Raw genomic sequence first — 19842 nt, 5'->3', positions numbered from 1 at the left:
GTTCAGTAGAATTGATAAGACAATGGTTATCTAGTTTAGTATGGTGATTAATAGTTCTTTAGTTCAGTATAATTGACTTAATCTTACAACAAATAATGGTTCCCTAGTGATATAATGATTGATTTATACTCAGTATACTATAATGATATAATAGAATATATAAACTGAGGACAAACTCAGCCAGACACAGAGAAGACTTGACCACTATCCTGGTGGCTCTCCTGCCTCCTGCATTCGTCTACTGAAACCAAGATCCATTCCTCCAGAAAACTAGCCCAACCCCAGGTGAAGAAGACAGACTGTGAAGGCAGGAAGGTGAAAACAAAGACTTTGGACTTTATTCCTGACTATTCTTATGGTGATTATTCTTCTGAAACCAAGGCTGGTCGAAGGCCCTCCAAAATGGGTCTTGGTTTCAGTGGAGGAATGCAGGAGTCAAGAGAGCCACCAGGATGGTGGTCAAGTCTTCTCTCTCAAAGTGCAGGAGGCAGGCTCAAATCACTAGGAAGCTGATCAAAGATGGAATGTCTGTGGCTGATTTTGTCCTCAGTTTAAATACCCTATTACAATTACATCAATTGTAGAACTATTACATCACCATGCTAAGTACTAAGTATATGTAAATTAGAGAACCATTGTCTCATCGATTCCACTGAGTTAACACCTTGTTGTAGGATTAAATCAATCATACTGAGCCTTGAGTATATTTCTCCAGCGTTCTAGCCCATTACACACAAGGTTTTGCAAGGGTGAATATTGGAAATTATCTCTGCCTATGTTTTGAAAATAAAAAGCTTTAATTTAAAACAAGAAGTAGTAAGCCAGGATGGCAGTAGGGAAAGGAAGTCTACAACTCTTGAATTACAGGGATTCAGAGAGGAGGAATTAATAATCTCTTTGCTAACCATATAGCATTGTAGACTGGTCAAGGCCTGAGCAAAGGTCTGATTTTTTCTCCTAGAGATGGTGTTGAGGATGAAAAGAGGCTCTAGACCTATGTCTCTTAAGTGGTATGGATCCAGTTTGGTAGCTAAATAATAGCTAACTTTTATATAATGCTTACAATGTGCCAGGCACTGTACTGAAGACCTTACAGTTTTTATTCACTTGATCCTTACAACAACCCAGGAAGTGATGTTATTATCCCCATTTTACTGGTGAGGAAACTGAGGTAAACAGGCTAAGTGACATGCCTGGGGTCATATAATTTGTAAGTGTCTGAGGCTGAATTTGAACTCAGGTCTTTCTGAGTAATCTATCCAATATACCATCTACTGCTCCACTAGATAGCCTAATGTATGGGCTCAAAAATAATTACTTTGGCATCTGTGTGGATTGTGATGAATTGGTGGTAGGAGGAAGAATTCTAGAAACACTTATTATTCTGCCTAGAAGATCTTGAGGAGAGATGACTGTCTTAACTACTACAAGTAGTTAATCTTCTTGATGTTCTTCTTGAGTTCAGACTATTTTGTTTTTGTCTTTGTATACTATGCATCTAATATGTTATATACCACTAGTAGCTAGTTAATATATGTTTACTGAGTTGAATTGAATGTGGAAGAATAAGATTTAGAAATTTAACTAATATATATAGGCTCCAGGGTATCAAGACTCCTAATCGTACCAACGGGCTTAAATGGATGACCCAATTCATGTCTACTCCTGCCCAAACAGTAATGGTTAGTAAATTGATATAGTCAATCAGTAACTTGTTAGTGTCAAGACCCATAGTAAATTTTTTTTTAATTACTTTTATTCTCTCTGTTTCTATCTCTTTAATAGTCTCTCAACCGTGAACAAAGTATCCAGTGGATTAAGAAAGAGAGACTTCCAGCATTTCTGGAAAGTGATTGTTACTTTGAATACAGGTATTATTATGCTTAATAAATGCTTAAAATAAATCTAAAATTTTTTTTAACTTAATTTTTGCCCTACTTTTTCAAGATACTTATGTGTCCAACCTTTAATCATATGTGAAGTAATTTTTGAAAAAACAATTTAGATAATTTTTTCAGTATGATTGGTTTCCTTTGTAATGCTTTGTATTTTATTCATTTAAAAACATTATTCCAATAAAAGGCTCATAGATTGGAACTCTTCTTTAACCCATATACATTTTAGTGATTCTATAGATAAGCTTTGTTAGCTATTTTCTCATTAGAACATCAACATTATGTTTTTATTTATTCTTGAGAGTCTTTACTCTTTCCAAAAAAAAGATCTTAAGTAAGCCAAGTCTAAGAAATATGCTTCTTATTATAATTCTGAATACTATTTTCTGTGAAACTCACAGAAATAAACTGAATTTCATATAATTAAGAAAGTTGGAATGGTTTATCAGATTAATGATTATGTGTATGGATTAAGGTGGAAGAAAAAGGATACCAAGCCATATTAGAACATCACATACTTCTTTTTACCTTGGCCTTAAAAATGCATCAAGATATTTTTATCTTAATATGTTCAGAATTTTTTTTGTGCTACTTAATATTGACCTCTGCTCTGAATAAGCTTTTTTTCCCCACTAATAAAAAAAGTACATGAAATACCTATCAAAGCCACAAAATGACTCTGATGGGGTTGAATTATTCTGGAATTTTGCTTTCTCTCAGTTCTAACATGTCACAAAGAATGAGATTCTTTATGTTGGAAACTTTGGATTTTTCTTAGAGAATCAAAAACCAAAAGATCATTAGAAATACTGGGGAAATAGTTTTAATTTGGGTACTAATTAAGCAAATATCTCTGAAATTTTGAAATTTGCATATATAAATGTGATTTTTGAGATGAGTTAGCAATAAACTTATTGAGCATTTGGCCATTTTTGAATATGTAACCACGTAGGTGTGTTGTGTGTGTTTACAAAGTCTTATTAAATAACAATAATAAAAAAAGAAAATTAAAAATTCTTGTCTTACTAGATACTGAAAAGAATGTATCAGAACCATCAGGGAAGGCTGGCTTCCAGCTTTGGCCAAAGTTCTAGCTACATCAAGATCAGGGTATTCTATAGATGGGATAATGGATTTGTTTATATAAAATTGAATTCTTGATCTTTTCCTAAGACATATTTTGTGTCTCACTTCTAATAGCTCTTATTTCTAAAATGCAGGTTAGCTAAACTCATATCACAAGTGAGATGGAGCAGATCAGGCATGAAAATGCACATAGATTCTCTTTATAGGCCCTGGGTTACTAAAAAGCTAGAAGCTCCACCCCCTTCGATTGCTGAAGATGAAAATGAGCTACTTATGAAAAAATACTACATTTCGCTTGGCGAGGTAAAAAAAGAAAAAGCATGCTTTTCATTTATTGAGATTTATTTATAGCTTACATTCTATTATTGACCAGGAAAAGTAGATATAAAACTTCTAAAAGTAATATGTTTATAACATAGAATAATATATGTACAATATATAATATCTACATAATATATAATACTACATTCTTAATACTTTTGAGTTTATTCTCAGATATCGCTTTTTTGTCTTTTATGTAAAGCATGGCTAATTATTTTATTCCCATTGTACATATAAAGGATATATGGGGTTTTCTTTAAGCAGATGGCAGCATAGCACAAAAGCAGATATCAGGCTAGGTTTGGAGTCACAAAAATTGGTTTCAAATCTTGCTTCAGAGACTTATTAACTGTGTGATGCTGAAGAAGTCACCCTCTCTGAGCTGCAGTTTTCCTCATCTGTTAAATATGGAGATAAGAACATCAATTTCTCAGCATTTTTGTGAGGATCAAATGAGAAAATGTACATAAAACAATTGAAAAACCTTAACAATGCCATTTATCTGTTAGCTCTTTTGGATCCATTGATAGATTTTTGTGCTTATTGCAGAAGGATAAAACCTCTCTGAGATGAGAAGTTCTAGATGACTAATCACCAGGTTATCAGTTCTTGCGGCTCCAGAAAATAATGAAATTCATGGCAATGTAATAAAATGATTTATTAAGCTCTAAAAGAGTTGAAATTTGTATAGTGGGTCACATATAATGATGAATTCACAAATCTTTCACACATATAAATTTTTATTTTCTAAAATACTGTCTCTCATCTCTAATAGCCATGATTTTTAAAATGCAGCCAAACTGGTGTCACAAATCAGATTAAATTAATAAGACACAGATATAAAACATGTATAATCTCTGTTATTAAAAGTGTATTAGGCCCACCAGGAAATAACAAAGCCATGAAGAGTTGTAAAGCAAGAGCACAATCTTTCCTTCCCAAGTCCTCATGCTAGGGGACTTTAACATACATATAGACTCTCCCTCAAATAGCTGAACCTCCCAGTTCCACCATTTACTTACTTCCCATCATATACTCCTCTACCCCATCTCAGTTATATACTAGAGACAGTCAATCCTTGATCTTGCCGCCATCCACAAATACTTTACTTCCATGTTTGCGAACTCTGAAATTCCCTTTTTGGATCAGAGTCATCTGTTATTCCACCTTTTCCTCTGTCTTACAGCTTCAGTCTCTGTTCTTCATCTACACCATAACCACCTTGACCCCTCAGTTCTCTCCCAGGCCACCACCCCTGCCCTAGCTACACTGCCATCCTTTCCCTATTTTGAACCTTTGGTGAACTAGTTGAATTCTACACTGTCCCTTGCTTCTTCATCATGTTCCTTATTATATTCTGCCAAGCCTCATACTTGGCTCACTTTTACCATCCACTTGCTCCTGTGTATGTGCTGCCAAAAGAAGGTGGAGAAAAGCATGCAAATCTTACTGCCAGCCATGCTGGGTCCATCACAAATTTGTTACATTACCTCAACTGGCAATCCTTTTAAACCTTTCTATTTAACTCACTATCCCACTTATCACAGCAGTTCTTCTAAATTTTTCCATTCTTTCTCTAATCTTCTTTGCCTCCCCACCCTCTTAGCTGAGAACATTGCCTCATATTTTACAGAAAAAAAGAGAATTCACCAATTCCCTCTTCTCCTTATCTTACATCAAACATATGTGTGACAGCCAATCCTTTTATCTGCAAAAGTGAATCCTGTTCTGCCATCTTCTCTAGCAGATTGTCCCTTCTGTCACTCCCCCTCTCTCACTTATCTTCAATCTCTCCCTTTATTGACTGCTTCCCTACTTCTTACAAATATGCTGATGCAGTCCTATCCTCAGAATCCTCTATTTGATCTATCCATCCCCACTCGTTACCCTTCTATAGCTTTCCTCTCTTTTGGAGTCAAACTCCTTGGAAGGGTTGTCTACAATAGGTGCCCACCACTTCCTCTGTTTCAACTCTATTCCTAACTCTCTACAGTCTGGCTTCTGATAGCATCATTCAGCTAAAATTGCTTTCTCCAAAATTACCAGCATATCTTAATTGCTCATCTAATGGCCTTTTCTCACTCTTATCCTTCTTGACCTCTTTTCAGCCTTAAACCCTGTAAATCACCTCCCTTTCTTTGATACTCTCTTCTATCTACTCTCCTCTCCTGACCCTTCTCTCTGACTGCTACTTCTCAGTCTCCTTTTACCAAATTTTCATCCAGATCATGCTCAATAAATAGGGGGGTCACATAGGGCTCTGTTTTGGACTCTCTTCTATTTCTTCTATATATTATTTCACTTAGTGATTTCATCACCTTCCTGGATTCCATTATCATCTCTATGCTGATGATTTTCAAATCATCTTATGTACCCCCTAACTTCCCTGCTGATATCTAGTCTCACAAAAACAATTGCCTATTATTCATCTTGATCTGGATGTCCAGGAGACATCTCAACACGTCCAAAACAAATTCATTATTTTTTCCTCAATTCTTCCCTTCTTTGAAACTTTTTTTTTATATTGCTGTTGAAGGCACTACTATCCTCCCAGTTTCATATGCCTATAAGTTGTATATCATTGTCAACTCCTCACTCTTTCTCCCTATTTCTCCTATTACCACTGTTATCAATGCCTGTCAATTCTATCTTTGTATATTTCTCAAATCTACTCTGGTTCGAGTCTTCATCACCTCACATAGAGATTTTTAATAGCCTAGAAGTTGGTTTGCCTAACACAAGTTCCTTCCCCAATTCAGTCCACCCTCTATTTAGCCATTAAATATATTTTCTTAAAGCACAGATCTGACCATATCATCTCCCTTCTCAATAAACTACATTGGCTTCCCATTACTTCTTGGATTAAATATAAATACTTTGGTGTTTAAAGTCCTTCATAACTTACATTCCTCCATACTTCTCCATTCTCTTCTCAGTTTACATTCCCCATCCCTACTCTCAATCCTCCTTACTCCATGGTCCAATGACACTGTCTCCCTTGCTGTTTCTTATAGAAGACACTTCTTTTTTTTTTTTTTAATGTTTTTTTATTTTATTTTATTTTTATTTATTATAATAACTTTTTATTGACAGAACCCATGCCAGGGTAATTTTTTTTTTACAACATTATCCCTTGCACTCACTTCTGTTCCAATTTTTCCCCCCTCTCCTTCCACCCTCCCCCAGATAACAAGCAGTCCTATATATGTTGAATATGTCGCAGTATATCCTAGATACAATATATGTGTGCAGAACCGAACAGTTCTCTTGTTGCACAGGGAGAATTGGATTCAGAAGGTATAAATAACCCGGAAAGAAAAACAAAAATGCAAACAGTTTACATTCATTTCCCAGTGTTCTTTCTTTGGGTGTAGCAGCTTCTGTCCATCATTGATCAATTGAAACTGAATTAGGGAAGACACTTCTTTTTTGGCTCCAGGTTGAAATACTCTCCTTCCTCATCTCAGTCTTCTGGCTTCCCTGGCTTCTTCAAGTCCCACCTCATACAGGAATCCTTTTCCATTACCCCTTAATGCTTGGGACCTTCCCTCTGCTGATTATAATCTATTTATCTTGCATATAGCTTGTTTGCATAGTGTTGTTTACATGTTGTTTCCCCCTTTAGATTGTGAACTCCTTGAAGGCAAAAGACCATCTTTTGCCATTCTTTGTATTCTCACTTAGCATAGTGTTTGGCAATAAGTAGGCATTTAATAAATGTTTATTGATTTTTTATTAACCAAAGTAACACTGCTTCCCTATTATTCAATATTTATTACTAGATGCACTTCCTTTAATATCATGTCCTCTCACACTGGTTTGGGAGGAGGAGCTTCAGAGAATAAGAATATTCCTATTTCCCACTTAAATTTATAGTCTATTCCTTTGTTGCCTCCACTCAGTAATCTCCCTTTTTTTGAGGTTCACTCTGTTCATAATAGTTAATAACAATACTAGGTAATATTTCTGTAACACCTGCTATGTGCCAGGCACTGTGCTGGGACACAGAATTATCTCAGTATTATTGTTATTAGTATTATCTCAGCTGATCCTCACAAAAGCCCCAGGAACTAAGCCGAAGTGAAGTTAGCTGGTTCACACTGCTGAGGTTGCATTTGAACTCAGACTTTCCTGACTCCAGGCCCAACGCTCTATCCACTGTACTGTCCCAGCTGCGTATAAAGTAATTACTCATTAAAGATAATGGTGACTTCTACAAAGTGCACAGGTCATTTTTAAAGAAAGATTCAGTCTTTCTTTCCTCCACAACTGTTGTTTAGGGTCTTCAACATGTGTGTTGATGTTTTCTCAAATATGCTGATATCCTGGTTCTTCAGCAGTCTCCTCAAATCCCATGACCTCTATCTTAGTCACTTATGGAGAAGGTTGTACTCTTGATCTCATTATTTGCAAGTCTTCTGCTTCCTTCACTAAAAACTTAGAAATCCTTTAACCTTATCAAAAGCAATAATTCCATTTTACTCTTGCCTTTCTCCACCCTAAACCTATTCATCTTCACCATGACTCATATCCCTCCCCACTACTCAGGACTCAGGCCATTCCATCATCCCTGCTCTGACTTCACATACTTCCCCTAGTTTGATTCTACAGGTAACCCTTTCAGCTGTTCTTTTTCAGCTCCCATGGATTTAAATATTTTGGGGCAGATGACTCCCAGATCCATCCCTAGAACCTCTTCAACCTTAATCCTACAATACAAATTGTCTGTTGAATATTTCAAGTGGGACTGACATGTCCAAAATTAACTTATAAAAATCTCATCATCCTTCTAATCTCCTAGGTTAGTAATCTCAACATTTCTCTGGATTCATCATTCTTCTTCACCTCCAATATCTGTTCAGTTGCTGAATATTTCCATTTTTAACTTCAACAACATCTCTCTATTAACCTTAAAAATACCAAAGAATTCACAGAGGTTATATACCAACTGTCACTCTGAAAAATAAAATAAACCAAGAGAGCCACAGAGGTTATTACACCAACTGATAACTGGCCAAAGAAGCACAGATGTCATAGCAAAAGCTTTATGCCTACAGTCAACTCTGAAAAATAAAATTAAATAAAATGTCAAATTGCTCACAGAGATTATAGACAAAAGCCATCTTGATTTTGTTGGAGGAAGGAAACTAGACATGCATATCAAGGTCTTCTCTACGACCAAAGGGACTCAAGGCAGCATGAGCAAACCTTAATATATATATATAATTATGGCTAAACCAAGCAGTGAGGTGTAACAGCAACCAGGAAATAAGTGTGTCTAGTGACTCATAGCAAGACCTCATGATGGCAATGTGGTTCCTATGAGTGCTTGTCCAGGCTCAGGGATCACCTAGGGCTGCTTTGAGCCAATTCAGTGATTTAATTGCAACAAAGTTCATCCAGAGGATAAGCACAAAGGACTGTTGTATGTCAAGTTCAGAGTACAACCTCCTTGCTGGGCCTTAGTTCTGGAAAACAAAATGTCTCCTAATATAAGAAAAGGGAGGAATGGTCTTGACACCTGATGCTCTCACTCACACAGCTGTCTTCAGTTGAGGGCCTCATCATCTTTCACATATTGTAACAGCCTCCTCATTGATTTCCCTGTCTCTAGTCTTTTCCCCTTAAATCTTTTTACTACCTAAATACTTTCCTTTAAACCCAGTATTGACTATGTGCCTTCCCTACTCAATCATCTATAATGACTTTCTATTGTCTTTAAGCTAGCATACAACTTTTTTGCTTAACTTTTAAAGTCTTATACAATATCTCCTCAATCTATTTTTTTCTGCCTTATTGTATATTACTCTCTTTTTGGATAATACTCACTATATTTTGGCTAAACTGGCATCCTTTCTGATCTTCACCCAAAACACTGCATCTCTTATTTGTGTCATGCCTTTTTTATTGCTCTCCCATCTGCCTCAAGTTTCTACATTGAAGATGCTGCTGGAGCACTATTTTCTGTATTTAGCGTTTCCTGATCCTCCCTTACTCTTCTCCCCAAAACTTATATTTAATTATTTTGTACACATTTATTTTTATTCATTTTATACTTGTTTTACACACACACACACACACACACACACACACACAGCCTTCAAATAAAGGTAAGATGTTGCTTGTCCAGGTTGGGTGTGGGGGTCTCTTAAGGTCCTTTCCAACTCTTAATTGTTCTTTCTTTGGTAGCAACACTGGCCTCTATGTGAAAAAAAAAATGATATATTAAACCTGTGTGCTTTTTACTTTCTAGGCTACATTTACTCAGACACAAGATTGGTTTACAATGGCAAAACAAAGCCAGGCCACAGTGACAACCTTCTCATCACCTACTAGTATTATCAGTTCTAGGATTCAAGAGAAAGCCTTTGAGGGTAAGCAGAAGGGGCAAATTTTAAAACAATGAAAATACTGAAGTTTATGCCATTCTTCAGTCTTAACTGTTTCTTGTTCTATTGTTACAGTATGGCATTTTGTGATTTTGTTGGTGGAGCTAAAAAGGGAAAGCTTTCCTTCTCTCCATATCATTATAACATATTTCTTTATCTTCTAAATCAATCAACCCCTGCTTTTAAGGTGAGACATTCAGGAAGCAGGACAATTTGCCACTGGGGAAAGCTTCTAGAGCAAGAAGTCACTAATCGGGGACCCATGAACTTTAAAAAGAATTATTTCAAAATAATTGGGTTTTTATACATAAAAAGCATTCTGAAGAAGAATCCATAGACTTCATCAGGCTGCCAAAAGGGGGGGATCCATGGAAGAAAAAAAGATTAAGAGCCCTAGTCTTGAGAGTGAGACAAGTGTCATGGAGAAAGGAAATAGGAATAGAGGTAGAGCTTAGCCATTGACCCTACTATTTTTATCTTGATTCCCTTGAAAAAATGTTCTCAGTACCCACAGTTGTCCAATACTATTTATTCTCTTATGTATTCTTTGCGCTACAACTGACCTATACCCAGTTTAAGGAAAAATTGATTCTCCCAGCTCATGAGAGATATGATTCTATCAATTGATTCTTCCAAGTCCTATGATTCTTAGGTAAACAAGGCCTTTTTCTATTGCTTAACATCCTTAATTTGGAAATATGAGGAGGTGATGGGTAGGGAAACTAATGAGTGGCATTCAAGGACTGTGTGTACTTATTTATTTCTGGGACTTGCATGTAGTAAGTAAGCACTTAATGTTTGTTGAAAAGGTAAAAAGAAAGTAGAAATATCAGTGTTACTCCTTACTATAACTTTCTTCAATGCTATGATTCTAAAGTTTGCACTTGGCTTTAGTAGTTTAGTAATAGTAATAACAGAACTTGAAAAAATATTCTCCTCTTATTGTTAAGATGAGGAAGGTACACCTTTATTGGGTTTATAAGAGATCATTCTTCTACCATGGGATTGGGGATTAAACTCACTGATGTTCAGTAAAAATAAAAATGAAAAATTTCCAATTCATTTTGTCAAAAATGTATTGAATGATAAAGTATGACTGATCAGGACATGAATGATACCTTACCTTGTTTGGGTACTTTTGAAACCAGATGAATGTATTATATGGAATAATATAAACAATATATCTTTTATAGCTTCAGGAGATGAAGAAACGATATATAGAAGGGTATTTCTAGTCACAAATATAGGATTGTTTACTTTGAAGGAGTTTGATGGAAAATAGTATGCTTGTATATTTATAGGCCTATCTATAGAGAGGGACTACATGAAGTGAGAATGTGGAATAACTAATGGATAGCTTGCTTGCTTTATTGGTATCCATAGTATCCATGAAGACATCTCAAGGAAGGTCTCTCACAGTCTGATGTGGACTATTTTGGAAGATATAGACAAGAGCTGGTGCACAAGATGTAAATATTTAGATGTGATTGCATTTTTGAAAGGAGAACCCACATTGATGAGTTCACAAATCTGTTGACCTATGTAGAGAATTTGGTGAACAGACTTGTACTATTCAAAAACTTTTAACTTTAATAACTTATATTATAAAGATTATAAAGAGAAATCTCATCTTTCTGGTATAGGTGGTTAAATTTTCTTCTCTTAGTTTGTCATAGGAAATAACCATAGAGCTCATCTTATTTTACAGATGAGCAAATTGACATCTAGAGAGGTTAAGTTACTTGTCCAGTATCACATAAGTAGTAAGTAATAAAGAAAAAATGAAGATTTTGAACCCAATTTTTCTACATGCAGAGCCAATGCTTTTCCCCACTATAGTATGCTGTCCTTCAAATTAAGAAATGGTCATATATAGACTTAAATTCTGACAACCATTGGATACAATTTCTTTGTTTTATGTGTGAGGTACTTTTCACTTGTCATTAGGATATGAAATAAAGTATTGAGCATAGTTGTTTAATATAATTGTCATAAACAATTAATATTATATGTTAACATGTTAATATGGTATTTCTGTCATGTCTACAACAACCTATGCTACATGAATTTAACAATTCTTAAGGAATTTTATAAAGCCTCTTTATATCAATCACATAGTGAAACACAGTTTGATTTAATGGTCTTTTTAATGATTAATGATTTAATCCAAAAGGTGATAACATTTTTGATGAACCTATGAAGAAAGATTCAAGCATTGATCCTGGATCATCATCAGAAACTTTGAATGAAAAAGGTTTTCTATCTGTTAAAGACTCTCCTTCTCATGCTCTTTTGAGAATTTATTTAGAAAGACAAGAGGTCAGTCAGGATTTGGAATTATTTTTCACAACATTTGAAGAATTTATAACTGCTTATATAAACTTTATTATGAAATCAGCACTAGCAAAACTTGTTCAACGGCCACTTAAAGAAGAAGTTATAAACTTCAATAATGTTTCACAAGTGGTGATACAAGCTCCGAAGGAGAATGTTGAAAGGAAAATTTCACATTTTTCTGTTGACATCAAAAAGAATGAGTTTGATGAGAATGTAGAGCTCGTGAGTTTATGTTCAAGAACTGAAAGCATCGGAGTAGATGCCAGAGCCGATTGGTGTCTTTCTCATAAAACTTATGACATTGGCACCAGGAAAGAGTTTGAAAGATTTAAGAAGTTTATAAAAGGGACATTAGGGGAGAGATATCGGTGGCTCTGGATGGATATTGAAAGATTAAAGGTTCTTAGGGATGCTGGAAGACGTCAAAGGTATTTTTCCTTTTATTAAATTATATTTTTAAATAAAAAAAATTTATTTGAATGTTTTACTACTAGTTCAATAAATCTTCTTGACCCTAAAAAAATTAATGCTCTGGAGGGAAATGATTATTATTAAAAATTGAAATCATGATTGTTATTAATACTAACTTTCTCTAGGCTTCTGATTTTCATAGTTAACAGATAACCGAAAAGATTCACTTAATAAAGTATTTTCCCTTGAGAGTTCAAAATACTTTCACATTTATTATTTTTATCCTTTGAAAACTACTATGGCCAAGATTTTGTTTTTCTTCTTTTATAAGAGAGGAAACACATTCAGAGAGGTAAATGTCTTGTTCAAGTTGACAGTTTGTTTTGGCCAACATGAGAATTTCTCTCTCTGATAGTTTTTATAGTAGTCTTGAGCATACTACTGTTCACTCTAGGATGATATTTTTTATGTGCTGTCAAAGATTTCTATGGTAACTGGGAATAAAAGTTGTGATATCTCAACAAGTGCCTATATATTTGTCTAATTCTTGTAGTAGAGAGAGAGCCATATAAATCTTGGTCCAGTTTTAAATGAACTTAAAGTCTTCAATAAGTTAGTTCTATGATATTGAACTAATTAGAACTTAGGAGATATGAAACATCTTGGTAGATTGCATCTAATTAAAGAAGTCCTTGTCTTAGCCAGCTTTCTAATAACTGAGCTAGACCCTTTAGAGTTTGAAGATAGACTATTACTCCTACTAGGATATCTATCTAACCTGAGCATAAACATTTACTATGTTCTACATAATTTTTTTTTATTTTTAGTATATAGGTTACAGAGCTAATTTTTACACTGAATAAACAGTGATTCCAAAGTGCTCACTTGTGAATTATGAAAAGCTACTACTCTGGGTCTCTAAGCATTTCTGACATGAAAGAGATTTTTCTAGAAGTGCTCTTTAAAGTTTTTTCAGTCTTAATTGCTTAGGAACTTGATTGTTAGCGCTTTCCTCAATCTTATGATGTTAAGATTTCCAAAATCCAAAAGTTTGGAGTTCCTGAAATAAAATTTTGATTATATTATTTCTAGATTATGTGAAGATTTGGAAATTATTGGTTTTTCACTAATCTTGATATTAATAGTATGTTCTGTGTTTCCTTTTATTCTAGACACCTTGAGAAGATGAGAAAATGCTATCTAGTGAGTACTGGAGAGTGCTATCTCACTCCAGAAGTCTTAATAAAACTTAATTTAATAGATGGATCTTTTTGGAATGAGCCACATTTGAGATGCATTCAGGCTGACGTTGTGAAACCCTTACTTCAGTATTGGTAGGAAAAACTGAAGCTTGAATGATAGTTATTTAATTTCTCTTTTTTAGACTGTGTAGGAAAATTGTTTGTTGTTGTTGTTGTTGTTGTTTTTTACAGACATAAGAATTAATAGAAATTTGAAATGACAAAGTCATCATTTAGACTTTTTCCTGAATACCATAGTTTCCCCCAAAGGCTCCAATTTCAAAAACTTTTTAAAAGTCCATTGAGAAGCTTCCTTAGATATCTTGGGTTTTTACAATGCTAGAGATCATAGAGTAGACCAGAAATCATGCAATATCCTCCTTAACTCAGATATTTTTTTCTCTTCAAATCTTAGCTATTTACTCTCTCTTACCCCCTTCAACTGCTATGATCCCAATATATCTTCCTGCCCAACCTGCTCCTAAAATAGCCTTTCAATTGTTTTAGCTCCTTACAAACCAAGTCATACATAACAAGACTTTCTCTTCTCCTATCTTCCATATAGATTTCCTTAAGTATCGATTTAATCATGTCACTTGCCTGTTCAAAATGCTCCCTATTGCTGCTAAAGATAAGATAGAAATTCTTCTGTTTTATGTTTTAAAGCTGTTCAACTTGGCTCCCATCTTTCTTTTTTAGCATCATTATACACTCTTTCTCTTTTAATCACACACTAGGATCCAGCATCTTTCTATTTATTCCTCTATTCCTATTTCTATCTATTACTCCATCTTCTTTTTCTATTTCTTTGGCTAGAATACACTCTTTTTTCACTTACACTTCATAAAGTCCTTGCCCCCTTCAAGATAACAGTTCAAACATTAATTTCTACATCTTTTACAGGGATTTAAAAAATATATATATAAATCTTTGACCATTTAACACACTTTCTCTTAAGTCTTTTTATTCTGTACTTACTGTGTGTGTGTGTGTGTGTGTGTGTGTGTGTGTGTGTGTATTCTCTCCCCAATAAACTATAAAACCATTGAGAAGAGACCTTTAATTTTTTGTTTTTGTTTTTGTGTCTCCAGTTCTTAGCACAGTGCCTGGCCTTTAGTTTGCTTGTTTAATTAAAAAGAGGAGCATTAGGAGAATGTACATGATATAGGACTGTCATACAAAGATATGATGATATTCTTTTAAGTATTTAAAATACTCTCCTTAGGGGTTGGACTTATTCTCCCAGAATCCAGAAGGCAAAACTAGCACTAGTGAATAAAAGCTGCAGAATGGCTAATTTAGACTTGTTAAGAAAAAATTTCCAAAGAATTAGAACTATTCAAGAGTGGAATGGGCTGCTTTAGGAGTTACCTGAAAACTTTAAGGAAAGATCAAATGAGCATCTGTTCTGAGGGGATTCTTATTCAGGCTTAGGTTGGACTTCATGGTCTCTGAGATATTACTTAACTAAATCTGAAAGTCTTTGATTCTGTGAATTCAACAGGTACTATAGGGAACAATGTGAACAGAGACTGAGATGGGAAAGCATAAGGCAGTAGTGTAAGGTTGGGCTGGAAATACAATGTGATATCAGATTATAGAGCAGTTTAAATGGCAGGCTAAAGACTCTGAACTCTTTATGTGAATTGTGTACTAACTCACTTCTCACATACAATGATCTGATTTTATATCAAATATATTAAATATACCCAAATATGTGAGTATACATGCATTGCCACCTTTTGGGCTTAGTGACAAAAGATCCCAGAGTATTGACCTCTTCTGTTTTTATAATAAGATGCTCATAAGTTTATACTAATTACAGATATTCAGATTGCTGATTTTTCTCTAGCTCCATCACCCCACTGTATTTTTAAATTCTAGTACTGTAACTGAGTTATAAGCAGTATTAGAATAGCTGCATAAATCTCTTTTATGGCAGTATTCATGACTTGTAACTTTACAAACTGAAATACTCTCCCCTGACTACTATTCTCCTATGTGTCTTGACTTCCTCTGTTAGAATGTAAGTTCCTTCAGGGTAGGACTCTTCAATTTTGCATATAGCACTTAATAAATGCTTTTTCATTTATTTATTAATTTCAGTCCGTGAGCCAGCAAACATTTATTAAGAACCTACTCTGTGGCAGGCATTGTGCTAAGTGCTGAAGTTGCTAAGAAAAGCAGAGTCTTTGTTCTCAAGGAGCTCACAATCTAATAGGGAAAGATCACATGTAAAAAGCTGACAGGTGGTTTACCCTGAATGGATGGGGCATTCTGGAATCTTGCAGTGGGAAATTCTGAGATGTCTACTCTGGTTTTTCCTTAAATGGGGAATCTGGGAATGGCTCTTTAATGTCCACCCTCTATCTACTCTGATCAGAGAGAGGGAGGGACGCCACCTGAGGCAAAGGAAGCATGATTTCAGTGCTGATAGGATTTTGCAGAAAGATGAATTCCTGTAGACAATGATGGAATACAGGAGAGCAGCCAGGTGGCACATGATCATTGATTTATTTACACAATAAAGGCAAATTTGCCTTATATTAAATTCTACTCTATGAGATTCTCAAATTTTCTATTCTCTTTATAATGGTGAACAATTAAAAAAAATGAGGATGACTAAAAATGGATCATAGATTCATAGGACTGTAAAAAAAAAACTTTAGAAGTCATCAATTCTAAACACCACTCCCTTTCATTTTAAAGATGAGTAAACTGAGGACTAAAGAGGAAAAATGACTTGTAAGACTGTACAGGTACCTAGGTGACAGAGGTGGGATCTGCACTCAGGACCTCTGGCTCCAATCTTCTGCATTTTCTACTATACTATCCTACATGCTACCCTTTAGAAAATAATAGGTTAGAAATTATGGTAGTTGGGGCCAAAATGGTATATTGTAAATGTTTTTATGACCAGAGATATAAGGAATCGTTTTTAATCAAAACCTCCTTAAAGTTATATTTCTTCCAACAGGGGACCTAGATTCTGTGTAACACATAAATATGAAATAAAAAATGCCAGTGCTGAACTGAAATTCTGGCATTCCCGCCAAGAGCAACCAAGGAAAGATATCGATCCTTTCCCACAAATGGTGACGCTTTTACCACTAAGACCTAAATCTTGCATGCCACAGATTTCTACATTAAAGGTAAGTTGGATTGTTGAACTCATTATTGTAAAGTTTGTGATAAAAATCAATATTTGATTTATATATATGCCTTCATTAAGTTTAAGCATTAAAATCTTTTAATAATGTTCAGCTTGCATATTTAACATGTATTGGTCATCCTGTCATCTAGGGGAGGGGTTGGGGGGAAAGAGCAGAAAAATTGGAACAAAAGGTTTGGCAGTTGTCAATGCTATAAAATTACCCATGCATATAACTTGTAAATAAAAAGCTATTTTAAAAAAATAATGTGCAGCTTGAAATAACTCAAACAAAAAATTGAAATGCAATGCAATGTTTTTAAATGGAATCTCTTTTTGTATGTGTTTACAATTATTTGTGAGTATAAAATTAGGCCCCTATCTTTTCTTTAATTTCAAATGTATTTGGAAACTTGCTTCCAGTGTTAATCCATATCCTCCTGCCTTGAATTTTATCCTGGCTGCTATGCCTTGCCTTTTATATGGATTATGGATATTTGGATATTATGGATTATTCCTTTTTCCTCCCCTTTCTGCAGTTGCCTGATATTCTTATCTCATGGACTGAAATACTGTCCATGGAAAACAATAGTCTGCTTGAATTTATTCCCCAATAATTAGTATGCTCCCATCCTATCATTCTGTCCCCAGCCCTGTAATTCTGTACACCCAGCTGTCATTGTTCAAATCCTGTTCTTAGCCTCCATTGACTGTTCTCTTATTCTTGTTTCCTCAACCAATCCCATTTATCCCTTTTGCCTTGTGTAATGTTATATTCTAAAATCTCATCTGGTTTTTAGTATAAGCTTCCATAAAGCACAAACTTCAATACAAGCTTTAAGTGTCTGTTAAGATTCTTACAAATTGATAAGTCAGTTGTCTAATTTTAGCATCATGCTTAGCAGTTCTCTAGTTCAGAGTTCACACCTTTCACACCTTTAACAGTTCACACATTAGCTTTCGAGAGTCACAAGTCAGGAACCCACAATCCCACTCTCTTGGAGGAGGAATCAACTTTTGAGTTCACAACTCTAAAAGAGCATACAAAAGGGCGAGCCTCACTCAGGAGTCAGTCATTTGGAGAGACTGAAAAAGCAGGATTCATTTGGGCAGAATGAAGGATTCGGAAGAAGAGGGGCTGAAGTTGGCAGAGGCAAAAGACTAGCAACAGGAGCTCTTGGAACCAAGGAGAGAGATAGGCCTCTAAGAAAGCTAACTGGGCTATTTTGGAAGGGACAATAAAGGACTGAACTTTTAATAGCTGGCTGCATTTGAGGTGATTATTGATCTGAACTGAAACTAAGGCTGCCTCTAGAAGTTCCCCAAGAAACCTGCTCCCAGAACATATTTTAGAAAAGAGAACATTACAAGTGTAATTCTTTGGTATTTGAATTGCTTCTTTCTCAGTGTTTTAAATATTCTTTCTCTAATATGGGAATAACTGGATTTTAGCTAGGATTTTTCCTTTTGTGTTCCTTTCAGGGAGATGATTAGTGGATTCTTTCTATTTTCACTTTGTTCTCTGGTTCTAATAAGACTGAGCAATTTTTGTTTATGATTTATATATTTCATTATAGTGTGCAATCATATTTAAAAAATCATAGATTTTAGGTAGTATTCAAATTCTCCTTGAGCTATTTTCAATGTTAATTTTTTTATACTTATATTTTTTTTTTCATTTTTTTGTTTTAATATGGAGTCATTGATTTCTCTTGGTTTGGGGGTTTTCCTCTTTATAGTTCTCAGTAACTTTTTTACTTGGATAAGGTTTACCATTTTTTCTTCTAAGCTGTTTATTATTTTTCAAATTCTTCCAGAGTGTCTCTTGCAATTGTTAGAATTACTTATATCTTCTTTTGGGGTTTCTTTAGGAATAGAATTTTTATCTTGGTTAATATTTTCTTTTATTTATTCATTATCTTTAGTTTTAGTTTCTGAATCGACACTCTAACTCCCCCTATTCCCTGGCCCCTGGCCAGGTTTTGACCCTTCTGTGCTTTGGAACCAAGGTAGGGTGGTAGCTCTTGCTTGGTCTCTCCATGAGTGCCATGCTCTCCTGGGATTAAATCTTATTTCCTGTAACTTTGAAGTTCAAATTACTACATCTTTATGGGCCTTCTAGACCTTCACAAAACAGAGTGCTAGAGATCTTGAAACCTCTGGGTCTCGTGTGTCCTGGCATGAGTATGCCATGTTGTCTCTGCCTATTGCCACTCTTTCTCAAGGGGATTCTCCACTCTTGGTATCTCTAGATCCTTACTGATCACACTTATCTGTAGCTGCTCTTTAGTAGCACTGGAAGACTGGACTTGTTGGCCTGTGATGGCTTTGTTGAAGATCAATCAACTACTTGCTCGCAGACTTCTGACTGTCTTTTTTCTTTTTAGTGTTGTTTCCTCTTTAAGCACTTCAGAGCCTATAATACTGGCATCAAAACATAGTTGTTCCATTATCTTTGATAGTGAAAAGTTTTTTGAAATTTTTTTGCTAATCTTTTCCATTTTTCTTCTCTTTTGTAGTATTACTTCCAGTGTCATCAATGAAAGTCCTTGGGATATCTTTCTATAGTTTCTTTAAGCAGGTTTTATCCTCTGTTGCTTCTCTCTGTTTTATGAGATGATGCTTTTGCATCCATCATCATCCTTCTTAAGCTTTTACAGCTAATCTTTTTGTTGTGGCAAAGAATTGGAAATTAAGTGGATGCCCATCAATTGGGGAATGACTGGATAAGTTATGATGTATGAACATGATGTAATATTATTATTCTATAAGAATAGTAAAGCCTGGAAAGCTTTACATGAACTGAGGCTGAGAGAAGTGAGCAGAACCAGAACAACATTGTACATAGTAACAGCAAAATTATGTGTTGACCAAATACTTAGTTCTTAGTTCTTCTTAGCAACATGGTGATCCAAGACAATTCCAATAGACTTGGGATGAAAAATGCAATCCATATCCAGAGAATGAATTATGGAGAATGAATGCATATTGAAACATATCATTTCCATCTC

At 35.0% G+C, this 19842-nt stretch overlaps 1 protein-coding gene across 5 annotated transcripts in view; it reads left to right on the top strand.

Annotated features, from left to right (window-relative positions):
* Window positions 1-19842, top strand: part of RGS22 (regulator of G protein signaling 22) — a 162066-nt gene that overhangs the window by 39219 nt on the left and 103005 nt on the right. For all 5 annotated transcript variants that reach the window (XM_031947043.1, XM_031947040.1, XM_031947042.1 and 2 more), the window contains 6 exons: window positions 1786-1871; window positions 3116-3284; window positions 9556-9676; window positions 11865-12456; window positions 13612-13773; window positions 16658-16832. In XM_031947043.1, coding sequence (XP_031802903.1) covers window positions 1786-1871; window positions 3116-3284; window positions 9556-9676; window positions 11865-12456; window positions 13612-13773; window positions 16658-16832 — 1305 coding nt within the window. The remainder of the gene's footprint in view (window positions 1-1785; window positions 1872-3115; window positions 3285-9555; window positions 9677-11864; window positions 12457-13611; window positions 13774-16657; window positions 16833-19842) is intronic.

Source organism: Sarcophilus harrisii, chromosome 1 (genome assembly GCF_902635505.1).
Source record: "Sarcophilus harrisii chromosome 1, mSarHar1.11, whole genome shotgun sequence".
Lineage (NCBI taxonomy): Eukaryota > Metazoa > Chordata > Mammalia > Dasyuromorphia > Dasyuridae > Sarcophilus > Sarcophilus harrisii.
The sequence above is the reverse complement of the archived record's forward strand: the minus strand, read 5'-3'. Positions and strand labels throughout refer to the sequence as shown.